Here is a 19,028-nt window from a genome sequence, read left to right as displayed (position 1 = left end):
TCATTATCCGGACGCATTTATCAGATGTTGAGGTGGTGATTATGCAGCAAATCTCTCCACTTCCGCACCGATTCATCATTTTATTTCACATCCAATAAAGTGCCGGATCGGGAGAATAAACGATAAATATCAATAACCCCGGAACGGCAGCTTTTTTTTTCCGTTCCGCGTTTGACCCGGCGCTGGATCAGCCGTAAGGAGCGGGAAAGGATTCTGCTGTAATAAGTAAAATGCGGGAAAATTCCGGAATCTGAAACCCGCGTCAGGCCGTTCTCCCCCGAAGCCAGAGAAATCAGAAAGATTTCAGAACAAAAGTGTCGGAGGCTGAAGTGGAGCCGGGCGTCTGTCGTGAATGTGCGAGCGGACAAGGGGGGTGCGGAACGAGTGACGGGGGGACTGTTGTGTTGCACGCGTCTTAACGAAGGAGGCTGTTTGTCATTTTAAAAAGTTACATTTTGCTTATTAAAAAAAGTCATTTATTTGCCATTTTTTCTATTTGTCTTCGTCTGGGTTTGTGTTGATATTTCCGCTGTTGGGCTATAACTCTCATCACACACAGCCAGCGCTGCAGGTCCCACCTGATGGTCGGAGTTAATTTTTAACCCATTGGCTGTGATAAGGTGAGACTTATGCTGGTGAAATGTGACTCCGAACACCCTCAGCCAACCTTCGGACCAGCAGTGCAGCAAAATGTAGTATGGATCTATCCTGCGATATGTTAATGATTCCAATGCCCGGCAGAGGGTGATAGGAGTTGTCTCGGAGATACCAGAGGGCTGTTAATTTGTTTGTCCGGATGGGGTGATTTATTAAAATACTTCTTGTGCGTTTCACACGTCGAGCGGCTCCTTGGCTCTGCGAGTCTCTGCTGCCATCTTGTGAGTCACTGACAACAAGACAGCCGATACCGACTAACAATATATTATTATTATTATTATTACTGATTGTTTTATATATCGCCATCATATTCCGCTGCGCTGTACAAAGCGTAAACAGGACATCACAAGTAGTATATTACATTTACAATTCCACTTCCACTGAGTGTATCCCCAGGAAACCACCTCCCAGCAGAAGTGGTAGAGGGTAATACAGTGAGGGGATTAAACATGCGCGGGATAGACATACGGCTCCTGAATCTAAGACGAGACCAACGACTGATTAAGGTTTGAGTCTTTACAGCAGGAGAGACGGGCGACTAGACGGGGGCCGCCGGGGGCCGATCTGCCGACGGGGTCTGGGGTTCTAAACCAATTCAGGCAGAAAATGTTCAGCGGAATAGATATGATTTATAATTCTATAATATCCGTAAAGTTTTAAATGATTTATAGATAAGTTATTCTGTGTTTTTAACTCTTTCATTGAAAGGCAGGGTATTTCTTATGTCTCCAGCGCTGAACTGGTTATTAAGGTGTTAATTGCACGATGTGTCTTCTTCCTCCTCACCTGCCCCCCGATACCCCGGGCGCAGCGGACGGCGAGTGTGAAGCTTTAGAGGGCTCTTTGCAATCAGTCCAAGGGCTTTTCTCGTCACCCTCTGAACGCTCTTCGTATCTAATCAGCGCTGAAAATACTCATTATTCCTCCCCGGGGCGGCCATTTACTTTTCCGTCCTCCGGTGTTTCAGTAAAACGACACTTTTGAGCGATTTTACTGCGGAATGAAGCAGCCGCAGACCCTGCTGTATTATCAGTGTAAAGGAAAAAGAAACATACAGTCCAGGCAGATCGGCCCCCAGCGGCCCCCGTCTAGTCCGCATGTCTTTCCTGCCGTAATGACTCAAACCTTAATCAGTCGTTGGTCTTTAAGGTCAGCATGGGTGATTTAGACTGAGCCGTTCTATTTTCTAGTTGACACAGTAAGATTGGGTAGTAATTCAGGATTCGGCTGCTGCGAAGGTTCTCGTCGGTGAAAACTCGATGTCGGAATGGAAAAGGATTCTAAATTGTAATAAATATACAAAAAATGGTGAAATTCCATTTAAAGGTTACATTTCTGCAGCCCTTTATTTTCCCCATCACACCCGGCCTCCCATCGAGGGCGCTTTATATCACAACAAACAGCCGGCTTTTACTGCACGGCGTCACCCAGCGGCACAGAGGTTAATGAGAATTCTGTATGAAGCGAACAAGCAGAGCCATTAACCCCGTCCGCCGGGCCGCAGAAAACGATGCCTCTTCATTTACCGGCACTTTGGGGCCAGAGAAACAAAACGCAAAAAACCGCAAAGGTGATGCGAAGAGAAGAATTTATATCGGGAGGCGCAGGACGGCCGCGTCCGGGTAACAGCCGGGTAACGTCCGGGTAACGTCCGGGTAACAGCCGGGTAACGTCCGGGTAACGTCCGGGTAACGTCCGGGTAACGTCCGGGTAACGTCCGGGTAACGTCCGGGTAACAGCCGGGGAACGTCCGGGTAACAGCTGGGTAACGTCCGGGTAACAGCTGGGTAACGTCCGGGTAACATCCGGGTAACATGCATGTAACTTCCGGGTAACGCCTGGGTAACGTCCAGGTAACGTCCGGGTAACAGCCGGGTAACAGCCGGGTAACGTCCGGGTAACAGCCGGGTAACGTCTGGGTAATGTCCGGGTAACGTTACCGGTTATTAACGCTCCTGACGGCTCTGATCCATGCGCTGTTCGCCTCCATGTCTGAGCTGTGAATCAGATGAATCCCGGCAGAAATCTCTGTGATCGTTATATGTTAATATGTTACTCTGTGTGTAAGTACAGTATGTTACTGTGTGTGTGTAAGTATGTTACTGTGTGTGTAAGTATGTTACTGTGTGTACATTAGTATATATGTTAATATGTTACTCTGCGTGTAAGTACAGTATGTTAGTGTGTGTGTGATTAGGTACATATGTTGGCATGGGTGTGAGTGTGTTACTGCGTGTGTGTACATATGAAAGTGTGTTAATGCGTTACTGTGTGTGTTTATGTAAGTATGTTAGTGTGTGTTTAACAATGTTAGTGTGTAAAAGTATGTTATTATGCATGTATGTTTCAGTACGTATGTTAACTAGGGTGTAAGTATGTCACATACAGCATGTGCATATGTTAGTATGTTACTGTGTGTATGTTAATGTGTGTGTAAGTATGCTACTGTGTGTGTGTGTAAGTATGTTATTGTCTGTGTCTGTGTAATGTTATTATCTGTGTGTACATTAGTATATCTGTTAGTATGTTGCTCTATGTGTATAACTATGTTACCGTGTGTTAGTTAAAGTATGTTAACATGTTACTGTGTGTGTTAGTATGTTACTGTGTGTGCTTGTGTGTGTTTGTGTGAGTATATTACTGGGTGTGTAAACGAGGTCTCATAGGTCTCGTCGTGGGGTCCTGGCATTTTTATTACTAGCGGAAAGCTGAAAGGGAGAAACAGCTTTAAACGTAAATGATTGAAGTGTAAACATTTTCAGACGTATTTTATAAATATATAATGAATAATGATTTATCTTCGGTGCCGCTATCCTTACTTCTGGGAGTTGGATTATGATGTCATATCCCGGCGCCCCGCTTTTAAAAGAAGGAAACTAAGGTGGGCCGGGCTGACTCGGCACAGCTTTCCGACGTGGATTTATCCGGCCCGTCGAGCCTCCCGAGGCCTCACTGATAATAATAATGATAATAACTCCATGTCTGCCATGCGCAGCGATGTTATGACGCCGTGCCGCTGGTTACCGGATGCTTCTTTGATGTAGAATACGCTGCAGAAACACTGATGCTGTAGAACTACAGAGTGACCACAAGGTGGCGCCGTTGCCCAATATTAGAAAGCGATCGCCGCTCAATAGACGCCATCGGAACTCTGCACAAAAACTGGTATTTACAGAAAAAAATAAACAAAATACACGAATGTTCGAAAGTTTGGGGTCACTTAGACATTTTTTTTTGTTTTCGACGGAAAAGCTCATTTTCCTCATTAAAATAACATGAAATGGATCAGAAATCCAGCGCAGGCGGGGTTAATGTTGTAAATGACTATTGTAACTGGAAACAGCTGATTTTTTATGGAATCTCTTCATAGGCGTACAGAGGCCCTTTATCACTCCCATCACTCCTGTGCTCCAATGGCCCTTTATCACTCCCATCACTCCTGTGTTCCAATGGACCTTTATCACTCCCATCACTCCTGGGTTCCAATGGCCCTTTATCACTCCCATCACTCCTGGGTTCCAATGGCCCTTTATCACTCCCATCACTCCTGTGTTCCAATGGCCCTTTATCACTCCCATCACTCCCGGGTTCCAATGGCCCTTTATCACTCCCATCACTCCCGGGTTCCAATGGCCCTTTATCACTCCCATCACTCCTGGGTTCCAATGGCCCTTTATCACTCCCATCACTCCTGTGTTCCAATGGCACGTTGTGCTCACTAATTAAAGTTTAAAAGGCTAATTGATCGTTAGAAAACCCTTTACAGCCAAAAATTTTCTTTGTTTTCCATGAAAACGTCCGAGTGACCCCAAACTTTTAAACGGCCGCGTATACTCTGTCATGTTCGCAGCGTGTCTGGGTAGAAGGAGCCCACAAGTTCCCAGGTATAATAATCCGGTTACAAGTTAACATTCAAATCGAATAAATAAGACACCTGTGTTGGAGGGACAGGAGTTAGAGACAGCCCCAACCTGAAGGTGGGACAGGTACGAGACCCCCTACCTTACCCGGCCAGCTACCTCATGGGCTGAAATGCACTGGGAGGTGGTCACATGCCTGCTGGAGTGACAGGAGTGAGCCTAGGGTGTATTTCTTCAGCGCCCCCTTCAGTAACTAAACACATGTGCATTTTAACACGCACACTCACTCACTTTTACACCGTACACTTACACATACATACACACGCGTCTCCCGCCCCTCCCTCACACCATTAACCCTAACACTGATACACTCACTCACTCTGACACCAAATACTAACACGCACTCACACTAACACCCTACAGTAACACACACACATGCTAAAAGCATGCAATCACATATGCTAACACCATGCGCTCACACACATGCGAACGCCAAACACTAACGCATTCAGACTCCTAACCTCACGTGGCTCACACACTCCATGCGAGCTGCTGCCGCCCAACACATGCTGCCGGCACCTTGATTACAGGGCACATGGGCCCTGTGCACCTGATGTACCCAGCATAGCGAGCCCCCCAGTGACTGAGCTCTGTGCGGCAAAAGCATAGACTGGTCCGGTCGACAAGGGGTTAACTGATGTGTACACAAAACAACACAATAGAAATCCATTTTTTTAATAGCCCATTTGCTGCGTTTTTGGGTCACAGGAAAAGCCGATTTTACGAGCTTTTAGCGTTTGCTTCACAATCCCCTGTTTGTCTGAAATCTCTTAAGGAGGATCTGACGGTTTCTTGGAAAAATTAAAAAAAAACTGGAGGATAAAAAAAATTCTGAAATTGCATTTTTCTCCCCAGCGTGACCTGTTATTCGTTAGTATTTCTTATCTCAATTCTGTAATCCCATTAATTTGTGTACGACCCCGGTGCAAATCCCCGTCAGCAGACTGCGCTGCCATTGTCTGTCTCCGAAAATGTTTCAGATTTCTAATTTATCAGATTTTCAGATTAAAGTCTTTACCCCACAAGGGATATTTCCTGTAATAATAACAATAATAATAATAATAATAATATAAAATATTAATAATATAATAACAATAATAATAATAATATAAAATATTAATAATATAATAATAATAATAATATAAAATATTAATAATATAATAATAATATAATAATAATAATAATAATAAAAAAATAAAATTTTAATAATACAATAATAATAAAATATTTATAATAATAATAGAATAATAATAATACATTAATAATATTAATAATAACAATAAAATATTAATAATAATAATAATAATAATAATGTGTTTTAACTAAACTATATTAAAAATAAAATTGGTTCAATACTGTTACTAACAGACATCTGGAGAGGCTGGTAGATAAATGGAACAGCCTCCCAGCGGAGGTGGTAGAGGGTAATACAGTGAGGGGATTAAACATGCATGGGATAGACATACGGCTCCTGAATCTAAGACGAGACCAACGACTGATTAAGATTTTGAGTCTTTACAGCGGGAGAAATGGGTGACTAGACGGGGGCCGTTGGGGGCCGATCTGACGGCAGGTTCCAGGTTTCTACATTCACCTCAATAGCAAACCAAGCGTCGGGAAACGTCGTACCTCTCATTCCCGATTATTGATGTTCACGGGTTTAAGACGCGGCATCTCAGTTCCCCGACATATTTTCCGCGTCCATCCATTAGCAGCCGAGCGATAAACGATTTGCCATTTAAAATGTAGATGGGCGCCCGGGGGATTCGTTAATCGGTGGAGCGGCGCTGGGATTGACGGATATTGCCCATTACGTGCATAATAGCGGTAATGGCCTCTCTGCAAATCCGCTGAAAAGTCTTTGAGTCCGTATCAGTCAGCGAGATGACCTCATACAACGTTACGTCAGGATCTTTCGGGGTAGATGTGCATGCGCGTGTACGACGCAACACAGACGGCCCCCGCGGGAATACCCAGCGAGAGGCTCGTGGATACATTTACACTTCTTGCCTCCATAAGCAGAATGTTTTTTTGCCCCGATCGCCGTATTGCACCCCGTAGCAAAAAAAAAAGGCCATTTGTATAAAGTTTGGGGGTTTTGTGTGATTTTTGCTATTTTAAATCTATATCAATAACACCGATACGGATTCTTGGAATGTTTTTTGTGGTTTTTTTACCGCAGTGGGAGACCCCAGAGGATTTTTTGAAAAAAATCAGTTTCTTTTTGGATGTCGCTGATGGCATCAAATTCATGAATTTCTAATTGAAAATTTGGTTCTAAAAGTAAAGCAATCAGAAACGACGTTTAATTCCGGTGATCACGGAACCTCCTGATATTATAGGAACGATCGCCGGCCGCTGATTGGCTAATATTATTCCTTAACGGGCTTTTAACTCGTGCGATAAACCACCGAGGATTTCCCGGGTTTTTTAGCTTAATAATTAAATACTTTCAGGCCGATGAGAACATTAACTGTTTTTAGATAAATTGTATGAAATGGAATAAAAAAAAACAATTTTTTTTTTTTATGTATTCTGAGATGATTTGTTTTCCCAAATTGAGGCAGATGGGGATGGGGGGTCAAAGTGTGCTTGGTGGAAACCGGCCCCCGGAATCTTCTCTCTCTGATGGGATTTGCCACCCTCGGCCGCAGGAGGCCAGATCTTCTTGGTGCCATGAAGGTGACCAACGAAGTCTTCGAGGAGAGACGGGAGCCAAAAGGCTGAATCTTCGGGGGTCCGGATCCACTTGGGAGTCTTCAGGGGGGCCATTTCCGTGGCTAGGTCCAAAAACACACAAAAAAAACTATACAAAAATCCACATACACAAAAAAAGAAACATAAAAATCAAAATCCGAGAATTCCATGGGATTACGGGACCTGCGCGAGGTTTCTGCCCCAAGGGGTGTATCGGGTGACGTCACTTAATGTGTCAGAAAGAGGAATCGCTGGAATAAAGAGATTCTGGGGACGAACTTCTAAAATTCCATTTAAAGTACATTCCGTCTCTGATTTACAGTAAAAAATCAATAAATGTGAATTAACACAATTAATAAATATTCGCCGCCGTACGCCGCGGGGGGGGTGCTCTTTACGCGAACCCACTCAGCGCCTCAATTAAAGGGGTGCTCTATTTGCCACCACACCACCCTCTAGACTGTAAGCTCTTTGGGCAAGGCCCTTCTCCACTGTTCGTTATGTCCTGTCTACCCACTGTACAGCGCTACGGAATATGATGGCGCTATGAAATATTTTTTTCACATTTACTGAGATGACGTCAAGAAATAAATTCATCAGATTTGAAAATATCTTTAGTGCCTTCTGTGTTTGCACCGTGGAGCTATCCCCGTATATCAGCGGCTTCCCAAAAAACCCTGTCCCCCCCGCCTCGCAGGACACACCTGGCTATTATGGATCAGGTAACAGGACCTATTGTTACTGACCGCAAACATCGTCACCTGTACAAAGTGACACAAATTGCCGCGTGACGATTGGCTCACAGCTCCAAAAAATCACGTTATGTCACCCTGTGGCGGTAGCACCTGGGGGTATTGTGACTGCGGGGGGGGTATTGTCCCATGGCAGGGGGGTATATAGCAGATAACTGCCCCATGGGCTCTTAAAACTCCACAAGCAGCCAAAGAATGACAGATAACCAGCTCTGGGCAAGGAGTGGTTTTTAAGGTGGATCAGAGTCAGGACAAATATACATTATTTTTACAAATTATAATAATCGTGTTTACCCCCTGCGCAGTCACTCCGGGAGACACTGACGCTTAGTGAATTCCAACGGGCCGGTAACAATGTATTAGCCGGGACTGGCACTTCCGATGCCGGGTCCACCTTAACGGCAACGTACAGAGGGCACAGCTTGTGGAAGAGTCCATTGCGTTCCAGAGGGGGGTTCTGATTTCTTCCATCATTTAATTTCGTTATTAACTAGAAGCTTCGTTATTTTAAATCCATTCTAATTGCTCGGGCAGTTATACTTTAACCCCTTAAAGACTAAATTACAAGACTTGCCCCAGGAAATGCCACAAATATGAGGCAGGTTGAACCCCCTCCCTCCCAGGTTGAGTCTATTTTTAGCAGCAGCTGTGGCAATATAAAGAATGGTTGGAATAGAAAGTGAACATTGCATTGCAGAGGATCCCGGAGGAAGAAGGGGGCTGGGGCAATAAGCTTGGTGTTGGGGGGTATTTGGACCCCTTGTAGCCCTACAGCCCGCAGCATGGAGTGAGAGGTGGTCCCTTGGGGGGCAGCCATCCTGGGCAGAGATCTGGTGAGTACGGGGCCGCCTGACCAGGTATTGCTGTCAGGGGCAGAGATATGTTGGGGTGTCTGTGACCCCCCCAGTGTTATAATGGATTGTTTCGGTAGAGAAGGAGCTTCCGAGGTCAGATTCATTACAGGCCCCATCTTTATTAGTGTTAGAATTACTTAACACTGTCATTGCCAAGGGGGGGGGAATGCATGGCCCTTTTTTTCTAGAGTGGCAGCAAAGGGTTAAGGATGCTGATACCCTTCCGGTCTGGGCAGAGTAGTCATAATGTGAGAAAAAACACCCCCAGGGCATCTCCAAACTGCCCCTCAGGTGTAAAGCCCCAAGTTATTGCTCCTGCAGTAGAATGGGCATGGAAATCTTTACCCCAACCACCCCACTTACCACCCCAATCACCCCCTATATACCCCTCCCCCCCATTCCTACTGCAGGGAGCTAGGCCTGTCCCTCCTGTCATGGTGGGGTGCTGGGCTGTTGAAGGGCCCTGAGTGAACATGTGGGGGGCATGGAGGTTATTGATGCAGGGCAGGGGCAGCTTTCATGGTATCAGCTGAGATGGGCCCAGTCTTTTTGTTAAGGATGGTGGCTAAGGATTATGAGAGTTGTAGTCCCAGACCCTCTGGGTAGCTCACCTGTTGGCCTGCGCGGCCGTTACCCGAACCGATCTCCGGCGGCTCCCGCGTAACCTTCTAACGGCTTACGTTTCCATTAACCCCTTAGCCCCTGCGCGTTTAACGTCTTCGTTAACGTGTATCTGGCGCGTTGCGCAATAGCGGGAGCCTCGCGCCGCGTTTCAACGCTGGCGCTTTTAGAAAGCCGGATTCCGTGTCCTGCGTCCTCTGCCAAGCTGCGGTGAATCACGCCGTGACTAACAGCCGGTGACGGTAACCGCCGGCCCGGGGGCCTGATGACTTACTGCGCTTTACAATAAAATATATGTAAATGTTCCCGCTCGGACCAGAGCCGGACTCGAGGCCGCTGCGATACCGACGGTGTGCGCGCCAAGCGTAATATATTTATATATTCTTTCGTTTAGGGACAGCTCCGTGCAAATAAAAATAATAATAATTAAAAAAAAAAGTCATAAAGAATTACGGGAATAATCACTGTTTTTTTGTCTCAGTTGCGATTATTTAATATTTTCCGGGATCGCATGCAAAGGGCTGAATATCACCAACGCGGTATTGTGGTCTGGCTCTATATATGGAGGGCTCGGTATGGCCGGTGAACAAACTGCTGCAGGACCTACTGTGGCTTTATTTAGTTTAATGGTTTCTCCACTTATCGGGGGTGCGGCGGGGGGCCCCGCAGTTTTTTTTGTTTTTTGGAGCCCCCGGTTAGGTCCACTTGGGTGCTCATCGCACGATTGACCCCTTTTGGCTCCCGCAGCCCTTCTGAGGAGGGCCAAGAAACGAGGGAAGGAAGAGGCTCGGCATTTGTCAGGCGAGAATCTGGGGTTTTAGCGACTGCGCCGTTACGGAAAATAAATCTCCATCAACCTATCAGTCTGATTCTGCCCCAAGGGGAGTCCGGAACGGTAACATTGGGGCAAATTTCTCTTCAGCCTTCGGGGGTCTCATCTGGGCGTTGGAGAGCAGGGAGGTCCGTGTCTGGGCTCCCGTGTCGCGTGAAGGGATCCCTGACAGGTTCCTGAAGGGTTAAATGCCAAACCAATTGGAGACTCTGGGGTTGTTGGTTCCGCGGTGCGGAGGAAGCTCGGTTCTGGACTCTCCTTGGGACGTTTGTGGGAGACGCCGTAGGACGGGCCACCAAGCGGCTGTTTTTTGGGGGGGGGTTTCACCCTTCGTGATCTCTTGGGGTTCGCACATGAGTGTAAATGGTGGTCTAGACATAGAGGAAGGTGTGAATCCGGGGCTGTTGGGTGCAGAAAAAATCTGGGGTGGAATCAGACTGATGTATCGATGGAGATTATCTTTCTCGGGGGGGGCCACCAAGCGCTCGTCTGTTCTTAGTGAGCGTCTTGGACTTGAATGTGGACCTTTTTGGCCTCAAACGTCGCCTTCATCTTCCTTCATTAAAGTGCTTGGAGCAGGACACATCGGGCTCAAACTTAAACCCCATCAGCCGTACTCTCCGGCCCTCCGATGTACTGGCTTTATATCCTAGGGCCGTACAGCGTATCTCCAACATCTCACATGGACCGGTGGGAGGTTATTCGACAAAAGAACATATGTTACATGTGTTTGTCGTGGGGGGAGGGGGGTCCGGATAAACTAGAATCCCGCTATTTATGTAGCGGAATAATATCAGGTTTTTGGGTTTCTTTGCACTTTTTTCCGTTCCATGCTGGATTGAGCCATTCCATAAACTCGCATAGATATATATAAGATAACAGGAGAAAGATGGAGGTTCCTTGGAACTCTGGGAATTAAAGGCGGAGATATGCAGATCAAGACACAATATTTCTTACCCATAATTCCACGGCTCCCTCATTTGAATATCGGTGCTTTTATAATACCCCCCACCATTCATTTAAGCAGAGGGGCATTTTTAAGGGCGGGTCTGGGGCGGAGCTATTTATGTAACTAGCATTTAGAAGAAGCATAATGGGGTTTCCTGCTGTTTCTATACACATTATCAGGGCTTTTAGGGCTGTAGAACCCTGCGATCCCCTCATACCCAGCAAACATTCTGACCTCCTAGAAAAGAGGGGCATTAGGGGGGTAGAGAGGGGCATCAGGGGAGGGAGAGAGGGGGCATCAGGGGACCACATCAGTTGCATGGTGTAAACGACTTCATTATGCTGGAGGCCCATCTTTTCCAATCTCCGTGATTTATCACGCGGGGCGTTTAATTCCTCCTCCGTCTTCGCTCTCGCCTACTCCTGCTGGGAAAATGAGAAGATCCTCCCGGCTTGTGCTGTCGCTTCTGTGCGCTGCGCATGCACTACCAGGATTTAACCGTTTAACTGCTGCCCCTGTCGGGCGCTGAGCCTTCTCTCTGACGTCGGGGCAGATGCGGTGAACGCGTCTTGGGCAGTCGTTGTATGAAGGCATAAAGCTTTTCCCAATTATCTGCTGTTCCTCTCCGAAGGCTTCCTTCTTACCCCGCTGCCGGTGCGTTTGGTAACGGGGCCGGCCCTGGTATAAGCTGTGTGCGTGCGTGTGTATATATATATATATATATCTCGCACCCACATAAAGGTGTCCAGATGGGAGAGAAGCTTCAGATGATACAGAAGCGGGGGGAGATGAATGTATAAAATAATTGGGACCAGCGGGGACTTTGTTGTAGCTGATACTTTGTTACCGTCGGTGCGATACTTTGTGTCCCGCTTTAGGACTCTTTACCGTTATTTTATCTCGTAAAGTTGCCTTTAGAATGAACGGCTCTGGACCCGTTGGCTTAAGATATAGCGTTTCAGACGCCCCCAACCCCCCTGGCGAGGGTTAAATGGCACCGGCACGTCTCCCTGTACCCCGGCCCGAGATTCCCGCCGGCTCCGGGGAGGATGAAAGCCGTGTCTGGAGATGCATGCGGTCCGGCAGTGAAGCGGTTAACACTCGGCGCATGGATGGCAATTAGCTCAATTCTTCTGCTTTCCTCGTGAAGAGCCGGCGCTCGGAGGGGTAATTAACGGGGGGGGGGGGCTCTCGGAGATCAGCGTTTTCTGTGCTGTTGGGAGAAAAGTAAATCTGAGTTTAGATCATCACAGTTTCTGCTTTTCTATTGTAAACGTGTTTTATTTGTAAATTGTGAGGCTTTTTTGTCTGTTGAGGGACCCTCCGAATTTATTTCTGAACCGAAAGGAACTGACGGAGAGACCTAAATTATACCTTCCAAGTGTCCTGATCTCAGCAGGACTGGCGTTATTTGAGACCAGATTCTCCTGAAGCGCCTGGAAGATCCTAAGTCTTCGGTTTCCACGACTTCTGCTAAATAAACCTACGAAGGCTGATACTGCGCGGTGTTTAGCGGATCTGTCCCTCTTTCCCTAGGTTCAGAGTTGCTGGCTGTTTCTGATTGGCTCAGGCAGTCTTTTGTAAGAGGGGGAGGGACTTGCATTCTTAGCAATTTCCTGCGCCAGTCCTGCCACATTTTGCCCCAAACCTTGGTTTCTCTGGGTTAAAATAGTCCCGTATTCTGTAACTAATATTTTTATTGTGCCGTGAAGGTGACGGTTCCCCTTAAGATCTCGGCTAACAGAACTTGGCACCGATAGTAGTGTCCCTGATTCCGTGAGGGATGCTGGGCGTCCGGGCCATGCGCGGCTGCACCGGGTCTATAAATCAGCCTTCCAATTGTTTGATTAGTCAAGTAAGTGCGAGAAGCTCTGTCCTGATCCGTCGGACGCGGATAAAGGGTGTTTTGTTAGCAGAACGTTTCATGGGCCCCGGGAGAGCTGCTTGAATGGGAGCCCAAGGAGGTTTCGCTCCGACCCGCAGCCACAGTGTCTCTTTTCAAGGAGGCTTCGTAACGGGATTAGACAATTTGGAGATCGCAGGTTGCCACGGATACCAGAATGGCTTCTCTGAAAATGCAGATCTGGAAAGACGTTCCTGGTCTCTGCGGGATTCGGCCGCGCAGGTTCCACGAGGAGGGGGTGAGAAATGGCTCGGCGCCTCCAAACAAACACGAGATCCTCCGCGTAACGCGAGGAAAATGGGTTTATTCGCCCTTTTTACTCCCCAAGTGCAGCATCCGCGGAGCAGACGTTTCATGGGGCGGAATAATCCTGTACGTCGGGGTTCTGGGGGATGCTCCCTATAGGCTCCGCTGCTGGGATACTCACGGCGGACGTTAATTTGATGAGAAAAAGTCCAAAAGGGAAGGATTTTTAGGTCCGTGCCGGAGCTGGTGGGCGCGATTCCATGTCAGGGGTCGGAAGATGGATAATGTGAGAAGGTAGTAGATACCGGGAATAGACTTCCAGTGGACGCGGTACAAAAAGTTCTTCAGAAAGGGGCCTGATGCAGCGTTTAGATGAATGGATCTGCACAGAAGGAATTAGTGATTATTAGTAACTTGTAACTGTCTTAATCTTGACTTTTTCTGATAATTTTCAGAGCCGGAGCGGGATTCTGACGTCCGCTTGTTACATTTTTTGTTTGTTTTTTTTTTTCTTTCTTTCTTAAGTGTGTTTTGTAACTGGGTTATGAAATCCCGAAGCATCCGTTTTTCTCTCTCTCTCTCTCTAACAATCGGTTCCTTTTTTTTTTTCCTCCCCGCAGGTACCGGAGCGGGCAGCGTTATGGCGAGCAGCGCCGTGCTCGGCGATAACCTCCCCACCTATAAGCTGGTGGTGGTCGGCGACGGGGGCGTCGGGAAAAGTGCCCTAACCATCCAGTTTTTCCAGAAAATTTTTGTGCCCGATTACGACCCCACAATAGAGGATTCCTATCTGAAGCACACGGAGATCGACGGGCAGTGGGCCATTCTGGACGGTAAGGGTTAACTTTGTCTCCTGCTATTAAAATTATGCCCCCCCCAAGCAGTTTACAGATTCGAGGGAGGAAAATGGAAATAAAGTCCAATGGGTTTTTTTTTATGGTTATCCTAAGTTTAAATGCGGCCGTTAAATAGGGGTCCTGCCCCCTAAATGCGCCGTCCCCACCTGCTCCTCAGCCGATCCATGCGTCGCAGAGGCGCTCGGACCCCCGGATGACAGGAGAGGGATCCGAAACAATAAAGAATTATTGGGGAAAATGTGTTTTTTATACATTTATCGCGGGTCGGGAGCAGCTTTCATGCATCGCTTTACGTGGTGGGTGGAAAGGGTTAAGCGGCTTCCGTCGGTGCCAGGAATGGGGCAGTTCTATATTTTATCTGAGACACTCCTAAAAACGTCACCCCGAGCCGGGGCCGCACCCGGACAGCCGCGTAGAGCTGCACGGGCAAGTAACGCGCCCCTCCTGCGGAGGAAGTTACCCCACCCCTCCCCTCCTAACCCCGCATGGTGTAACTCCTGGAACAGATACAATCGCTGCCCCCCCTCACCGATAAAACGAGGATATGGAATGTTGCGCAATCGGCGTGTTCTTTCTATCACATCGGGGGGGTTTATTTCATGTTGTAAGAATGATGGTGATTTGCTGCGTGCTCACTATTACAATATGTGTTATTATTCACTTCGCTGGCTGTAGTTTCATTACGCGGGGGCCACTTCTGGAGCGCTACAGAAAAAGAGACGGCATCTACCAACACTCCCTGCCTGCGTTATGGAGGGCCGAGCAGGCCCTGTATAATGTATAGATAAATCAGTGACCGGCCCCCTGTATAATGTATAGATAAATCAGCGGGACGGACCCTGTATAATGTATAGTTAAATCTCCCTGCACTTTCTGTACCCTTTATAACGCTCGGCGATAACGCTCCCCTACAAACTGCGTGTTTAGTGAATGCGCCCCCAAGCCGCTCGATGGGACGAGGTCTGAATGATGTATTTTATTTGTATAGCGATATTAGAAAAGTGAAAATTAACAGAAACATCGAAATGACGATATACAAAACTGGCATTAAGATTCACGGGTTAAGACCCTCTTACGGAGCTTACAATCTATTATATTATTATTAAGACCCAGGAGCTTACAATCTATTATAAGACAAAACCGATTGGGGTTAGAGGGGTTTCTTACGGCAGGAAACCGGGCTGAATAGACGGCCAAAGGGTTCTCCTACTGTGTCTCGTTATCGCCAATGCCCACGAGGGCCGCTGAAGTGCCGGCTGGTAGGTGACGATTCTCGTGTTTCTCCAGTGCTGGACACCGCAGGGCAGGAGGAGTTCAGCGCGATGCGGGAGCAGTACATGAGAACGGGAGACGGCTTCCTCATCGTGTACTCCGTCACGGACAAGGCCAGCTTCGAACACGTGGATCGTTTCCACCAGCTCATCCTCCGAGTCAAAGACAGGTGAGTGAGTGAGTGAGTGCGCGCGCCGCATGGAGAAGAGCGGGCGCCGGCGACTCGGATCTACCGGCAGAGATCACCGGCTCAGCGTGACCATCAGTTGCGGCAGAGACGGCAGGTTTCATGTAACTAGAAGCAAATGCCGCGTCTCATCGACGGAACGCCAAGCAGAGCCTTCCGTTCCCTGCGCTACTTTCCCTTTAAGGAGTTATACTGTGACACGAACTGGCTGGTCTAGTAAAGTATATAGTTTTATGGAGTATCAGACGGCAACCTATATAAGACTCAGAAGAGGCGTTTAGAAGAAGAATAATGGGGTTATTTACCCCGTTTTAATTTATAAAGCTGGTCCCTGCTGTTTCTATACACATTATCGGGGCTTTTAGGGCCGTAGAACCCTGCGATCCCCTCATACCCAGCATTCTGACCTTCAGGGGTGGATGTTGGCTTTGAAAAGGCTGCTGGGTGAGCCCCGGACCGTTACCGCGTAGCCCGGGAGCCGTAGATCTTTGGGGGGGGGGGTTGACACTCAGACTAACGGGGCTTCTTCTGTCCCTCACACAGAGAATCTTTTCCGATGATCTTGGTGTCAAATAAGGTCGACCTGATACATTTGAGAAAAGTTTCCAGCGAGCAAGGAAGGGACATGGCGGCGAAACACAACGTAAGCGAAACTTCCAACAGGGAGAACTTCATCGACTCGCAGCGGGCTGGGCATCTGAGACCTGGCGGTTAAGGGTTAATAATGGATATTGGGGCGTTTGTATGTATCTGTGACATCAGAAGGGATCCTCACCTTTACAAAAAAATAAATGGCGTTTATTTACGAGGAGAGGATTGCGAGCGATGGTCCGGCGCGCGGCCCTCGGGGGCAGGAATCGTCTTTAATGAGAGAAACAATGTTTCCGGTTTCTTTGCAGATCCCGTACATCGAAACGAGCGCCAAGGATCCTCCGCAGAACGTCGATAAAGCTTTCCACGACCTCGTCAGAGTCATCAGGTCGCTTTATTACTATTATTATTATTATTATTATTATTGTTTGTAAATAAATTGTACGTTTGTTTTTTTTTCCTGTATAATTTTGTTTCTAAATAAAACAAGCCAAAAAGTAAATATTAAAACACAACCAACTTAACCCCTCTCCTGCTGAGGTCTAATTAGGTGTCTATAGATAATATGTATATATATGTTTTTTTTTTTTTTTATTGCTGCTCTGTTAAATGTGAGTTTTTTCTTTGTTTTCGCAGGCAGCAAATTCCAGAGAAAAGTCAGAAGCGGAAAAGGAACACGAAGTGGAGAGCGGACCGAGCGAGCGGAGCCCACCGGCTGCAGTGTGTGGTTTTGTGACGGGCTCCGGGGCGGCCGCTTCCTAAAGCCGACTTCGCAGCTCCGGGGACTCTGTAGAGAAGCCGGCGGCCGCCGAGCCGCCAACCTCCTGCACCACGGACTGCCTGCCGAATACTTGAACGAGGGCCGGACGCACGGAGGTGGTCTCCGAGCCAGCTCTGTACGCAGAAAAAAAAACAAAAAGAGCGTGACTTCCCTACAGCGCTAACCAACTGGGATTCAGACTGCCGGAACTGGGAGGACTGGGAGACGCGTCTCAGGGCCCCCCCTCACTGCCGCTCCTTTACACCGCCAGCCGTTACGTCTTATTGCCCCGCGGTACATTAACGTCTTGGGTGCTGGGAAGCCTTTCCCCGGCAGATGCTGTGAATCAAATTCACCCCCCATTAACCCTTTATAGGCCGTGCAGGGGCAGCCTTCTAATCCTGAAAATCGTGCATGAAAAGTTTTAGGGTTTTTTTTTTTTTTTTCTCCCTCTACCGTCCCGCGGTCAGCGCCTCCCACCGGGGGTCTCGGCCGCGCAGCCAGGTCCCGGCGTCCCACCCCTAACATGATGGCTGCAAACGCATTCCGCTCCGGTGATTCGCGCCGGGTGTCTCCTTTCCAAACTTCATTCATGTTCGGGGGTTAAAGTCTCCGCGACGAGATCCGCAGAACTTTGCAGTCGTTTTTGGTAGCGTTCACTATCAACCCCTCAAAACCCAGAGTGGGCTCCGGGGGGCCAATCCAGCACTCAGAAGCCTCGGCCGTGGATCGCTACCTCCTGTGTTTCCGGAGTCACAGAAAGCCGGCCGCCTGCACCGCTTCGTGCCCCCGGAACCTCCGCGCGCCGTGATACTCGCTCCCCCGGGATCTGCAGAGTCGGCGTCGGCTCGTTTTGAGCTTCTGTTGGTTGCGCGTCCCGAGTAACTGGATCCCTCTCACCTTTTAATCATCGGTGGATCGCGTTCTGTGGGGTTTTTAATTTTTGTTTTTTAAAGCCCCAGTAAAATGTGTTAATTCATCGCTCAGGCACTGAGTGGGTTAAACAACCAATTTTACTAAACTAAAAACAGATGGCATTTTTTTTTTTTTTTTTACTTGGCGGTGCCCACGGCCAGGTTTTTTTTTTTTTTCCTAGCTTGTGAAATTTACTGAAAAATCTGTAGAATCCGGGTTACAAGAATTTTTTTTTTTTTTATTTTATTTTTTTTAAGGGACGTCGTTGCAGTGTATATGCAGCACCAATAGGGTTAACGCAGTCCGATGAAATGAATAAGTGCCGGAGTGAGGAATAATTCCAGCTGACTTGGCGCCGCAGACATTGTGTCAAACTCTGGAATGGAGCCAAACGGAGGACGAGGAGGAGAAAGGACTTTTTTTTTTCCTCCCCTGCACTTTCATTTCAATCAGCACTCATCAACGCAGTATTCGAGGATATATTCGGCATTCTCAGGAGAACTTTTAACTGTTTCAGGAATGTCGGGCTCCGCTCTGCCACTCGAAGGGTTAAGCCCACGTCTAAGGGTACAAGGAATTGAATTTCACTGATTCTCGCGAATGTACTAACTTATTTCTACCGAATAAACGGCGAGACGGATCTTTCAGGAAAAAGCAGAAATTTGAGAAGTTGTCCTGTCTCGTTCATTTATCATAAGGGGGTCCCTGGGGGGAGGAGCCAGCTGCCCCTGTATGCTAATTCATCATTCTGTTTTACAGCTTGACATATTGAGGGGTTCGCGGCTTTTTAGTGAAAGTTCTGTCCGTGTCGCGGTTTCCTTTCTCGCCTGTTGCAGTAAAACCAACGCGTTCCTGAGGATAGGCCACTCACAGCACACCGCTGGCTGAGGGTGATGAGAGTCCATTGGAGACTGTATCATCACATCAGGTAGACAGACGTGTGGCAGCCTGTGGCAAAACCAGACTGCAATATACCGCAGTTATTACCCGCCGCTCTCTGAATGGGGTCACTAAC

The 19,028-nt window shown here is 47.7% G+C and overlaps 1 protein-coding gene across 1 annotated transcript; it reads left to right on the top strand.

The window, feature by feature from the left end:
* The first annotated feature begins 8,728 nt into the window (after nucleotides 1-8,728).
* Nucleotides 8,729-17,257, top strand: MRAS (muscle RAS oncogene homolog). The gene is made up of 6 exons (XM_053470960.1): nucleotides 8,729-8,859; nucleotides 14,052-14,264; nucleotides 15,576-15,729; nucleotides 16,291-16,390; nucleotides 16,647-16,726; nucleotides 16,975-17,257. The coding sequence occupies exons 2-6, from the start codon at nucleotides 14,072-14,074 to the stop codon at nucleotides 17,072-17,074; spliced, it is 627 nt and encodes a 208-aa protein (XP_053326935.1). The 5' UTR covers nucleotides 8,729-8,859; nucleotides 14,052-14,071; the 3' UTR covers nucleotides 17,075-17,257.
* Nucleotides 17,258-19,028: the final 1,771 nt, after the last annotated feature.

The sequence above is a fragment of the Spea bombifrons genome, chromosome 7 (genome assembly GCF_027358695.1).
Source record: "Spea bombifrons isolate aSpeBom1 chromosome 7, aSpeBom1.2.pri, whole genome shotgun sequence".
Classification (NCBI taxonomy): Eukaryota; Metazoa; Chordata; class Amphibia; order Anura; family Pelobatidae; genus Spea; species Spea bombifrons.
Note: the sequence above shows the minus strand (reverse complement) of the source record. Positions and strands in the feature narration are given on the sequence as shown.